At 40.1% G+C, this 13,118-nt stretch overlaps 1 protein-coding gene across 5 annotated transcripts in view; it reads right to left on the bottom strand.

Moving 5' to 3' along the window:
- Nucleotides 1–3,181: 3,181 nt before the first annotated feature.
- The window catches only part of DENND5B (DENN domain containing 5B), a 199,772-nt gene continuing 189,835 nt past the window's right edge, over nt 3,182–13,118 (bottom strand). For all 5 annotated transcript variants that reach the window (XM_030543467.1, XM_030543458.1, XM_030543486.1 and 2 more), the window contains 5 exons: nt 12,714–12,901; nt 11,221–11,303; nt 10,937–11,063; nt 8,481–8,655; nt 3,182–7,475 (listed from right to left, as the gene is read on the bottom strand). In XM_030543467.1, coding sequence (XP_030399327.1) covers nt 7,292–7,475; nt 8,481–8,655; nt 10,937–11,063; nt 11,221–11,303; nt 12,714–12,901 — 757 coding nt within the window. In that variant the 3' untranslated portion in view covers nt 3,182–7,291. The remainder of the gene's footprint in view (nt 7,476–8,480; nt 8,656–10,936; nt 11,064–11,220; nt 11,304–12,713; nt 12,902–13,118) is intronic.

The raw sequence follows: 13,118 nt of genomic DNA on the forward strand, positions 1-13,118 counted from the left end.
GAAGCAGAATGACCCGCCCCCTCTGCCCCCTTTCCACAACCCACAGTGCCAAATTGGGATGAGGTGCTCTGTGGGATAGCTGCCCATAGTACACCACTCCCAACAGCGCTGCAAATGTGACCACACGGCAGCGCTGGTAGCTGTCAGTGTGGCCCCACTCCAGCGCTTTCCCTACACAGCTGTACGAAGACAGATGTAACTCCCAGCGCTGCACACCTGCAAGTGTAGCCAAACCTATAGTGTCAAGTTGTCTCCACTTCAGTCACTAAGTTTTTACGCTGTGATGGTAACAGATGGAAAAAAGTGCGTTCTCTCTCTCACTGCCAAGTCTGACCAAGTACAATTATTGAAAATGCTGGAAAACAACCAGTGTCTGTTGCATTAGCTATTCCCAGAATGCGTTTCTTAGAGAATCTTCCATCTACTTTGCCGACAATATAGATGGGCTTTGGGCATGTCTGGATAAGAGCACGGGCTGTGGTATGAGGGAAGAAGTTATCTGCACTACTTCATCTGGCTGAGCTGAGCCCTGCTTTACATATAAAAATATGCTGTGTTTAGGGAGTTGTCTTACACTATCTGTGATCTGGATACTTATCATAGATGGCAAAGGCTTATTCTTGGTCCTGTTACTGGAGAGGATTGTTAACGTCTCCCACAAGGAAGATAATGCTGCAGCTGACCTTGAACAGATCGCACCGATGCTCCTACTTCAAAACAAAAAGCTCTTGATGCGAACAGTTTTGCCAACTACTGCTTATTCTCTCCTCCCTCATTTCTGAGGAAGGTCACTGAACACATGGCATTGGAACAGCTCCAGCTGCATTTTGCTCTTTTCGCAGTCCTTGATCCCTCAGAGTCTGGTTTTAAATGTACATATAGTAAGAAAACAGTGTTACATATTGTCACTTCTATTGAAATTTGCCTCATGAGATCCTGCAGGTGTGGTGTGTACAGCACAGGCCTGCTGTTGAAGTGATCATTAAAAACAATGTTTTATTGGAGATTTTCACAGAAATGGTTCCTACTGGGAGGTTCAACCTTTCATTGGGTTTGCAGGTTTGCCAGCCTCAAGAGATCAAAAATCACAACTCTGATCCCAAAACACCATGAGACTGGCCTCACAAATCATGAGTTAAGTGTCAAACCATGTTTTTTAATCTGTCATTTGGCTTTTTAACTTCCCCCTCTATTCTTCTGCCAGTGAGAGAATTTCAGGTTGAAAAGTCCACCTTTAAATGTACTCCTCTCCCTGGCTGTTCAGATGGAAATTCCATGTACCCTCACTTCATCCCTACAATAGGAACTGGATGGCAGTTCCCCTACTACTGACTTGACTCCCCATGTCTCCTATCTCCTGCTGGCCATCGGGTTCTCCGCTTTCCTGGACCCAGCAGCACCACTTCCCCAGCCTCCTCTGGGACTTCTCTGCCTGGATACCAAATAAAGGAGATGTTCCAAGGCATCAGAAGGGAAGCTGTGCTTCTGGGTCCTGGGACCCAGATCAAGCAGCAACTGCTGCCTAACTTCCTCCTTCACTGCCCTAGGGCCATACATGAGGGCAGGGCTCAGTGGCATGGCAGGTCTGTCTCCCACACAGCCCTAGGAATCTCCCACAGAGCCTTCTGAACCACTCTCATGCCTGCTCACCTCATACTCCCCATTCACTTTGCAGTGTCTCTACTGCTTCTCACAGTCCACACGCTATACACCATAGTGTGGTACCCGAGCCATAGTGGGGCACCCATTTTGTCAGTGGACAGGGCTTCAATCTAATTGAAAACAATAGGAGGTAGCAGTCAACTTTACTGAGGGAAGTTTCACTTCCACATGCAGACAGCTGCCATCTCCCTGCAATCTTGCTGCTTTCAGCCCCATTGACAGTAATAGATGGTAGCCATTTTGAATAAGGGAAAATTCAGCCATTCATGATGTTTTCTTGAGACACGGAAAAATATCCCAAATTTGCTAGTGCTGTGAAAAAAAATTAAGAGTCGGCGATGCAGAGTTTGTTTCTTCATTTCCAATGGCAAAAAATAAAATAAAAAAAATTGTTTTAAAGACAGACATTGTTAGGTGTATTTTAAGGGTACAATTTTCAGAACCGCCCGGAATTCACTAACTGCTCCCACCGAAGTCAAAGGTAGTTTTGTCATTAATTTCAGCTGAAGCAGGGTTAAGCCAACATTGAATGCTTTTGAAAATCCAACCCTTATCTTTTTCTTCTACAGTACAATGAACAATTTTGTCACTACTATTTTGCACCTTTTTCCATAGTGCTTCTCATCTTCCCCTTTTCACAGTCCATCTCCCCTTTTCACACTACTGCATTCTTTATACAAAATATCTGATGGAGCTAGATGATGTGTGGCACTTTGGATCAAAGCTTGTGGGCAGCCCAGCTCCAGAGGGAACAAAATATAACCTCTAGGACATTGCCAGTCAAGGTGCATCCCATTATCCAAAAAAGAGTCAAAGGCTAGATGTGAAGGGAAACACAACCCAGGGTGGTCAGTTCAGATAGCAATCTAAAAAAGGCTCTTGTTCTAAGACGACTTGAAGATGAGCTCTGTGTAGCCTGAAAGCTTCTCTTTCACCAACAAAAGTTGGTCCAATAAACAATATTACATCACCCATCGTGTGTCTCTTGTTCGAAGAGTTAAATTTCACCATGAGCAAGCTTCTCTCCTCTGATTGACAAAATATTTCAGTCTCAGCATTCAAAATGAAGATCACAGTCACACTTTGTTGCTCAGGGGAGCTAAATATCAAGAAGGATACAAACACAGAATACCCAGGAGCTCCTCTCTACAGTGTCACAGAAAGATATCATTAGAATTGTTATATTCAACCTGTCCTATCTACAGAACCTGTGTTCCAGTTTTCAATCAGCTCATTAAGTTTTGTTGGGCATCTTTTGGTTGCTATTCTGCAAGGAGAAAATGACAAATTCTTATTTTCACAGTTTTATTTGTAAAGAACATAGCATGAAAAGCTGTATTTAAATGTACTCCAAAACCTGAAAAACTTATGTCAGTTTATATGTTAAAGTGCTTGATATAATACTTTTTACTAATTTCTTTCTGAAAATAATCCAGTTCTGATTCAGTTAGTAATAATGTAAAGACAAATAATAATAATAATAATAATAATAATAATAATAATAATAATAATAATAATAATAATAATAATAATAATAATAATAAACTTACTATGGAGACAAAGTTTTTTTTTTTAAACTATACAGGGCACATTTGTACATTTCAAGTGTAACATAGAACATTTCCCTATGAGATTCACACCTTCATTTGACTGAAAGACAGAAATTTCTTAAATATGCCTTCACATAACTACTTTAAAGAGATCATTTTGAACAAAAACTAATTACAAATGTCAGCTCAGAATAAACAGATTTTTCACTGAACACAATGGAATCCAGTTAAGTTTCAGAGAAATATAAATACATGTTTTATAGAGACTCAGTGATGCATTTGATTTTCTGACTCTTTCAAGCTAGTATACTGAACGTTAGTGTAATACTATGCAGAACGCAGACACTAGAAACAGGCAATATTTGGTTAAAGAGTTTGCTTCGTAAAAATAGGCGCCAGAGGGCTTTGATCTTTCCCAAGATTCCATTTCTCAACCAATAAAGGTGCTTTAATACTGAAGTATAAATTGTGTTAGCTTAAGATTATCCTGATCGGCTTCTCAACATTCTAGAGGGCTAGAATTCCTGTAGACCTCACAGAAAAAAAATACTCAGTTTCCAATTATCAAAGTAATCTACTAAAAAAAAAAATAAATGAAAGAATAACCTTTCATTGCTAAGAACCATACCCCCAAGCATGTCAAGTAACTAGTGTGTTAGGGATGAGAGGCACTCAGCTGTGCTTCATGCTTCAAAATACCTTAGCTTAGGGCACCTACAGTGTTTTACTACATACAAGGGAATTTTAGACATAATATTCTTCCCATATCATTCATGTGGTATGAACCTGACAAAATAAATGTGTCCCATAAGTTAACGCTTTCCATGTGAAGTTATATATTAAGTTAAATACCATGGGTTTTTACATCTACTTTATAAGGGAAAATCCATATTTAAAGTTTAAATTAGTCAGGTTTTGATTTATTCTTTAGATTAAAAAGACTACCTTTAAGAAGTCCTTTTCCTCTCATACTTGCCCTCTGTGGACAGTCCTTGCCCTCTATGCCTGCCCTTTAAGGATGCCTCCATTTTCATTTCTACCCTAAGCCACATATATTTTCCACTTAATTTCCCTGTGGCCCAGTGTAACGGCTACCTTCCTTTATCAGCTATAAGTATTCAGAAAAACAAAGCACAACTACCAGAGGGCAGATTCCTCTGGAAAGGAAATATAATCCACATGCAAAAAGCCAACAGATCAATGACAAAATGGATCATTTTTCATGGTGTAATGAAGATCATTTAGAAGATTGGGATGTCAGGTGGCAGGGAACTAATACTAATTATAGGATATAAAATTGATTTGCAAATAATAAAAATTCAAACTTTCTAAGCTCTCAGTATCACATATTAGTGCTGTATGGATTCTGATACTTAGTTTACAATTCATTTAAAGACTCAATTTTGGACTTTTCAGTTGTGGGCCATATCGCCTATTGACTTTAACTGGAGTGGTGCGGCCATCCCAAAATACACCCTTCTGAAGATGTAAAGATTAATTTAGAGTCAATGTACAGATGTGGACTTTTGGTACAAACCCTCTGCATTGTTCATAGCCCCTCAAACTGTTCTCCATAACTCCAATATTGATACTGCCATCCTGCATAGAACATTTTGGATGGTATTGGTCAATTCAAGCAAGAGCAGATTCACAGATTCTGAACCGTTTCAATTTGGTAAAAGCTCTGCCTTGCTTAAATCAAGAAGCAACACAGAACCTCTCCCATGACAACCTCAAGGGTGAGGATAGCAATTTGAATAGCATGTCAGTATAGTGATTGTTTTGCACATAAATGTTCAGATATTGAAATAGCTCTGCTGAGCACAGATCGGTATAGTCTGGATGAGATCCTTGTATCTTTCTAGGCTCCTCTGCTTTTGGTCAGCATTTTTCTATTTATACACTACAACCCTTTCTTCAAATAAGATGGATGCCATCTGACAGCTTGTCATCTGTCCAGGAGATATGAGGTAGGACTTCCTTCCCGACACCAAAATGAATCTATTACAAGAACTGCCCAGCTGGAGGGCAGTAGCAGAGTGGATGTTTCTTACTAGCTTTTAGAAGGAGAGGGTATACCACCGTCACAACATGCATGACCTTCAGCAGCCTGTGACATGAATCCTTCTGTTGCAGATATCCCATACAGTGCTTTACACTGCCATCATTCCCAAAAGTTAGTGCCATCTCCTTTCTATCAATACTTAATACTTTTGTATTATCCAATTTTCATTTTGCCTTCATCTCCCTCAGCCTGCCCTTACCCTTAATCTTTTTCAAATACTTTTTGAAGGAGCACTACCCTCATCCTACCTCACCATAGCTCACTGGAGATACTAAACTTTGTCTATAGGCTAGCAGTGACTAAAACGCCAGTTTTCTAATACTGTTCTGAAGGTGGCAACGTGCAAGCAGGAAAGACAGACATGATTTCTAAGCCCTTTCTCTGGATCTTGTTCCTCTCCATTATATTTATTTGGGGGACACTAGCTTCCCAGACATAACGAAAAGCAATGTTCAACATTCAGCCAAAATCTTTTGTAATGCACTGCAGTTCTGACCTACAATGTAATCTGTTATTTTATTAAGGGCCTCTCCAAAACAAATATTGCTATATATACACCAAGCTGTGTGATGTACCCAGGCAACCACTGAAGAATAAATTGTGATCAAATTGATTAATCCAGTGAAACAAAAGGATTTTAAATTCATCTCCAAAGGCGGCTAATGGCTGAGTTAACATGCCCCCAGCTTTGCACAAATCAAATCTCAGTGGAAGGAAAACTGAATGACATCCCAGATATTTGCTGCATGCTATCCCCCAATTGATTTAGTTTTTATTTTAACATGTGGAACTTCAGCAGCTCCCAGTTTCTCCAAGTTCTGTGCCTGTGACATTTGTGTTTCTTTAACACATTATTAGTTTGAAACAGTATGAGACAGAAGCCTTGACACAAATTCCCCTTGCCTCACTTCTTTTCTATAGCTGAATTATTCAAAACCAAAGCGATCCCATGCCTCCCAGGAACACTTACTCCCCAGGATAAAGGAAGACTAGTAACTTGCCAGTATTTTACAACTGGTTGAAACAGTCCTGTAGCACAGCAAAGTCAGTGTTTGTGGTTCTATAGCCACACAACAGAAACAGAGCTTGGTTCATATTCTAAACCAAGTTATTCAACAAACCTATAGAAGCAGACAACCTCTTCTTGAAGCATACGTCATCATCCACAGTACAAATGCAGACGGGGGGAAAAAGCATCTGAACAAAACCCAGACAGAAGAGAGACAAAATGACAAATCAAATTACTGATATTTCCCAAATACAGCCTGGTGCTGTACTGGATTTTTTAAAAACATATCAGGTCCTGGAGGGTTTTCTTGGAGGTTCAACAATTCCTCCTGCCCAGTGTTTAAACATTTCATTTGCACCTCACCTTGTGCTGATTGATAAAAATTACACAAAAGATCTTAAATATGACAACTCACAGCATATATACATGGAGGGGCTTGGATCTTTAAAACATAAAACAAGGGAACCAGCGTACAGTAGGGTAAACAGTGCACATTCACAACATTTCCAAGAATGAGATGATAGCAGTGGCTACATATTGATACTTCCTGTGTTTTCGCAACACCTGAAAAAAGCCCTGCTGAGTTTGCATTGTATTTACACATTGATTGGCTTCTTCCTTGCTATCAAGCCGCAACATCTCTCCCCCCAACCCCCACAGCTGTCCCAGGGTTTTAAGCTCCTTATTTTCAGCACGAGAACATTGTCTAAGAAAAGTTTAAGAGTAATATAATTTCTTAAAGAAGATAGCATATTTACATACATCTAACACAGGAAAATACTCTACTTTATTCTGTTTCAAATAAACTACAATACCGCATTTTAGCTTGTCTGCAGCCTTAAGAACAGTCCTGAATCTGGTGTGAACTAGGCTTCCCACTCCCATCCGATAACAAGGTGCTCCGCTTTCCAGTGACGCACTCCCGCAGCATTCAAATTCTAACAAGTCCCCAATTTTTGTTTGCTTGCTTAGCAGAGAAATCATGAAGTTCTCATCAAAGCCATGCTAAACATCCACTCCTTTAATGAGTGACCCTTCGAGGATGATGTTGAAATCTTGTAAGGTCTGTAGGACTCTGAGGAGGGAATTCACTGTCATGCGGTCCCGCAGAAGGGCATTCTCCTCATACATCCTTGTGATGGCCGGACACTCTGCCAGCAATGGAATCCATTGAGGAAGGAAGTGATCCCTGCCGAGAGAAGAATGGAATTAATGCAATCTGCTGTGTCCAGCAGAACTTAATCTCAACTCTTGCCTTTAGCACATCCCAGAACACAGTGTCCATTTTTGCATAGGTGACGCGTGTCATTTGCACTCAAAAGCTCCCCATATGATAACTGAGTGCCTGTTTATATAATTTATATGCAGTGGTATCTAGAGGCCCAATCAGGTGAGTACCACATTGTTCTAGATGTTGCACAAGCATGTAATAAAAATTCATTTGTTTTACTACCCTATTTATGTTCAGAGAAACAGAAATACACTGTTGTATTTGGGTCAATAGAAGGAAAAAGAAAGAAAAAGAAAACGTCTAGAGCCTACTTTAATATTAATCCCTGACCACACTGTAGGTGGTATAATGATTTCGTTTTTTTGAGGACTGACATGGGAGAGTAAAGGCAGGGAAGAGATCAAGGAAGTCAGAGTAATGCCACAGGGAAAGATTCAGTTGAATTCCCCGGCCAGGAATTCTGTATTGGTGAAATGCAGTTTTAAAAATATCTAGATACATAAAGACAAAAGAGAAAAAGGAAAAAATATCAACAGAAGCGCTCAAAATCCTATTAGGAAAGGCAGATTTAGCAAAGACAGAAATAGCTGTGTGCCCATTTTCATTTGGCTTATTAAAAAGAGAGCTGGGAGAGGAAGAGGTGGACTGCTTCCTCTTGAGGGCACCCTGAGTTCACGAGGCCTGTACTTCATGTATAATATGTAAAGAGATACCCAGAATTGCATTAAAACAGAAAAAAGTGACTTGCAGAAATGTATATGCTAATCATCAGGAATAATACCTATCTTACTTACATTTCTCTTCTGCTCTTAAGGACATTTATTTAAAAGTATGAACTGGCCAATTTATATGTCCAAGATATTTTAAGCTGGTAAATTAAGGTGCCTAATAAGAGTGACACAGAGTGTTGAACTGACTATTCCAACACTAGAGAACACCACAGTGAAGAATGCTGCTCTGTACCTAGTCCCCAGGCAAACCAGGATTTGGAATTTGCCGTCTTTCCCGATGTTCCTTGGTGCAGTACTGATCGCATTTACATAGCGACAGAATGTTTTGCAGGATGATCTCTGAAGCAAGACGTCCTCTTCGTTGTCCCCAAACTGGTCAGTGGTTTCAAAGTAAGCAACAGCTTTCTCTGCGGAGAGAAAGTAAAACCATGCAATGATTAATATGAAACATTCTGAAGCCACCTCAGCACCTTACAATTATGCAAAGAAAGCTATTTAAAAAAAACAGAAAGTCAGCACGTGCCCAAAGCTACCTCATGGTTACTATACATCCTATCTAAATAAAAGTGTGGTGGTCTCAGAAACCGCTGCGTGGTGACAGTTGGCAAATGTGGTCACTGTGTACTGTAACTTAAATTAGCATCATGAATTAGTTTAGTGATTAGGACCACAAAAATGTCTCTAAAGAGTTTAATTATTCCCATTTTATAAATGTTATTAGCTACTAGTTATGGATTTCCTGGGTGAGATCTATCCCCAGGCTTAAGAGTCTTAACTTATTTATTCCCTTAAAATATATTCTTGAGACCCAAGGGCTGAGCAGTGTGGACAAATAAATAATCACCTGTATAACATCCACTGAGTAAGACTAGTCTCTAATCAGTATCGCTTTCCATCAGATTGTAGTTGAAAGCCATTTCCCAACACCTCATTTACTAGGTTTGTATCTTAGGAAAATTCTTTGGCAATTTCACCTTTCCTTATCAAAAATATTTCAGTGAATTACTGTTTATGAAAATGCACTTCTAATAGGTGGCATGCAAGCTACCCCTACAAGTACACCTCTACCTCGAAATAACGCTGTTCCTAGGAGCCAAAAAATCTTACCACGTTATAAGTGAAACTGTTATACTGAACTTGCTTTGATCCGCTGGAGTGCACAGCCCCGCCCCACTGGAGTACTGCTTTATGGCGTTATATCCAAATTCGTGTTATATCAGGTGGTGTTATATCGAGGTAGCAGTGTATGTCTGTATCAATAAGTCTCAATCTGAGAAGCAAAACCCTCTATCATTTCATGTTTTGGCTGTCTGTTGAGAAAAGGCTGTCAAACATGGCCTGCTAAACCCAGGGTTGTGAGTTCAGTCCTTGAGGGGGCCCACTTAGGGATCTGGGGCAAAAATTGGTCCTGCTAGTGAAGGCAGGGGGCTGGACTCAATGACCTTTCAAGGTCCCTTCCAGTTCTAGGAGATTAATAATAATTGGAGATATACCAATGTAGCAGTTCTTGTGAAGTGGACAAATTTGGATTTGAGGGAAGCCAAGTTTAATTTGGATCAGAATCTGAACCCATTTCCAAAAGTGGTTCCAAAGCTGGTTTCTAGTACATGCTGCGGTTGTACATTTTCTCCTTGTCACCTCCTTCCTAAAACCATTTCTTCTCATCTTTTGCTGTCTCAGAAGATGTAACTCTGGAATTATTGTACGTAAATTCTTCCTTGCTTTTCCCAGCAAGTCTTCCCCACTCCTGCCTTTTGCTATTGCTGTATACAATAATCATCCTTGCTGTGGGGCTCAGACTTGTGTTCTTGGGTCATCTTTGACTATTGTCTCTCTCTCTCCTCATATATCCAGACTATTATCAAGTCTTGTTACTGCTTCTTTTGCCACATATGGGAAAAAACCCAACCTTTCCTTCCTTTGCTTTGTGACAATTTTATCTTCTCCTCCGTTGGTTACTAAAAGTGGCTCCTGTACTGCCTCCCCATTTGCCACATAGTGGAGAGGGGCACTGAGTAGGGAAAGCAGCCACTAAAATCTTCATCCTTTCCTGAGCAGACCAGATCACTCCCCTCCCTCAAACTCTTCACTGGCTCACTCCTGCCCACTACATCAAATTTAAAATCTCCCATCCCCACCCCTCCACACCCCATTCACTGGAAACTGACAAAAGACACTGGCCTCATTCACACTATTTCCTTCTTCAACTCCTATCATTGGGATTTCATTTATGCTGCCCCTCTGCTTGAGTAACCTCCCAAACTGTGCCAGCCATTCCCCTCTAATGCCTCCTAACACCCGCTTCTTCTACAAGGCTAAATACATTATTAATCCACATCAGTTAAAGACCCTCCCCAGTCCATCCCTATGTTACATATGTGTTGGTGACAAAGGAAAAAAACCCCAAAACGGTTACTATCCCAAGTTAACACCTCACCAGGGTTTTCCAGTTCACATAATCTCATCTGTGCCTGTCTTAAACTGAAAGCTGCTCAGGGCCGGGAGTGTATTTTCACAACACAGAGCACAATTGCACTTAAACACTCACATAGGGTTAGATCAGGAGACGAAGTTTGTTCTGTAGAAACTGAATGGAGCCCAAGCTTATTAAAATCTGAAGTATGCACACTTGCGGCCATTTCCCTCTAACCCATTCTCCCCTCTCACCCCAACGTAACATCAGTTTACCTATGAAATCCCAGATGAATACGTTCTTGTGGAAAATCCGAGCTGATTTGAATCCATGGTGGAAGACCTGCTCCAGTGCTGCAACCAGGCCATTTTCACCACATAACAGAATGGTAAGACTGCCTCTCTATGGAACAAAAAGATACAGTTCTTTTAAGTACAACAAGCTTCAAAGCCCAGGTGTAACACTTGTTACTGGTACACTGATCCCTGTTTTCCAGGTTATAAAAAGGTTTACATATATTTTCTCTTCTAATTACAGTATATTTAATGATAGAGAGTACCTCTTTCTCTGGCTTGTGAAAATGTTTCACAATATTGTTCACAGCCTCCCCAATTCCTTCTTGTATCTGCCCTGCATTAGGTTCTGTAAATTAATGGAAAGCACAGTCGCTGAATACAAGAACATTAAGACAATGCACATTAATCAAATTCAACACTACCAGATTTGGTTCAAACATTCTATCTTTAATATAGGAATAGTGCACAGAGTTATTTGCATTAAGCAAATCTACAAATCTGTTATAAATGTCCAGGGAACAACATCAAAACTAACCAAATTAATTGCCAGAAAAACTGCACAGGCCAAGGACTTTCCTTTATAAATAATTTATTTCAACTAATGAAGCTCTGTCTATCACATATACCTCTGGCACTCTTATTGATAGGAGTTTTTCACAGATTTTAGGCCAGAAGGGACCAATTAGAACCATCTAGACTGACCTCCTGCATAACACAGGCCAAAGAATTTCACCCAGTAATTTCTGCACCAAGTCCACAACTTCTTGCTGAACTAGAGCATATATTTAAATCTAGATTGGATGCTTTTTAAATTAAGTTAAGGTAACTGACCATTGGGTTGGCATATCAAGGGATGCTGTGGATTCTCAGTCACCTTGAAGTCTTTTTTTTTTTTTAAAAAGACTTCAAGGTGACTGAGAATCCACAGCATCCCTTGAAATGTCAATCCAATGGTCAGTTACCCTAGCTTAAAAAAGAAAAAAAAAAGTGCCCTATATATGGTCTGAATTTGTCTAGCTCCGGTTTTCAGCCATTGGATCTTGCTAGATTAGAGCTCTCTACTATCAGAAATATTCCCATGTAGGTATTTACAGCATGTCATTGAGTAATTTATGAACATTTGTTCTGAAAAGCTAAATAGATAGAGCTTCTTTAATCTCTCACTTTAATACACTGAATCATTCTGAGCTTTTCCCCCCCAAACGCTTGCCAATTTTTCATCATAATACAAGTCAGTGTTTTTGTTTAAAATACTGATGGCCTTCCACATGTCCAAGTAATGCCTCATGTGACTTGAAAGGCAATTGAATCACTGAGGTTTGCAGTCCCCACCCTTCAGGAAATGCTCTGAACACGTGCACAGACATGGAACCACACTCATGGAAAGTGACACTGGATTCATGTTGCTCTGTTTAGATTATGTTTTACCCAGAGAGAAACAGACACTGGTAACTGAAATAAAACACTTAATACTTAGCACTTTACAATAAGCCTCAAAATTTTGTGCTCCAAGCAAGAGGTTTTATCCACATTTGACAGATGGGGAAATCCAGGTAGATAAAGTCATTTGCCCAAAGTCAGAGCAAATTAGAAGCAGAGTCAGGGTTAGAAACCATTGTTCCTTCAGATTGGACCTAGCTTTTACAAGTTACAATCCTGTTAAAGATGCTACAGGGCTAATATAAAACAAATGTATTTCCCAGTAGTCACTACCCCCATGTTATAGCTGTGAGCACTGGAAACGGCAGGGGCTTACTTGTATTTTTTCCTGTAAGGGAGGTGATACTCAGTCTGCGAGCTGTGGTTGGGGATTTCTGTTGAGGGGGGGTACGGCACTGCTTCCCAAGATCTTCATCTGACACTGAAGTTATCAGTTCTCCAATAAGAATTCTCTCCAGACTGCCATCATCAACTCCCTTCCCCAGCCATCGTCCACATGGGAACCTGTGGTACCACCCAACAGAAGAGTTTCAACTAGCTGAACATTTTAACTTGAATTCAAAGTTAAGGGACATAACTATTTCAGGGCTCCTCTATGGCCCACCTAAACATTGTTATGCAGTGGAAAATAAATTTCTAGAGTCAAAAACTTCCATTTGAAAAACCAAACACCTCTACTTCTAAGAAACGGAAAAAAAAAAATCTGTCTTAGAAAAAGTGA

This window comes from Gopherus evgoodei, chromosome 1 (genome assembly GCF_007399415.2).
Source record: "Gopherus evgoodei ecotype Sinaloan lineage chromosome 1, rGopEvg1_v1.p, whole genome shotgun sequence".
Lineage (NCBI taxonomy): Eukaryota > Metazoa > Chordata > Testudines > Testudinidae > Gopherus > Gopherus evgoodei.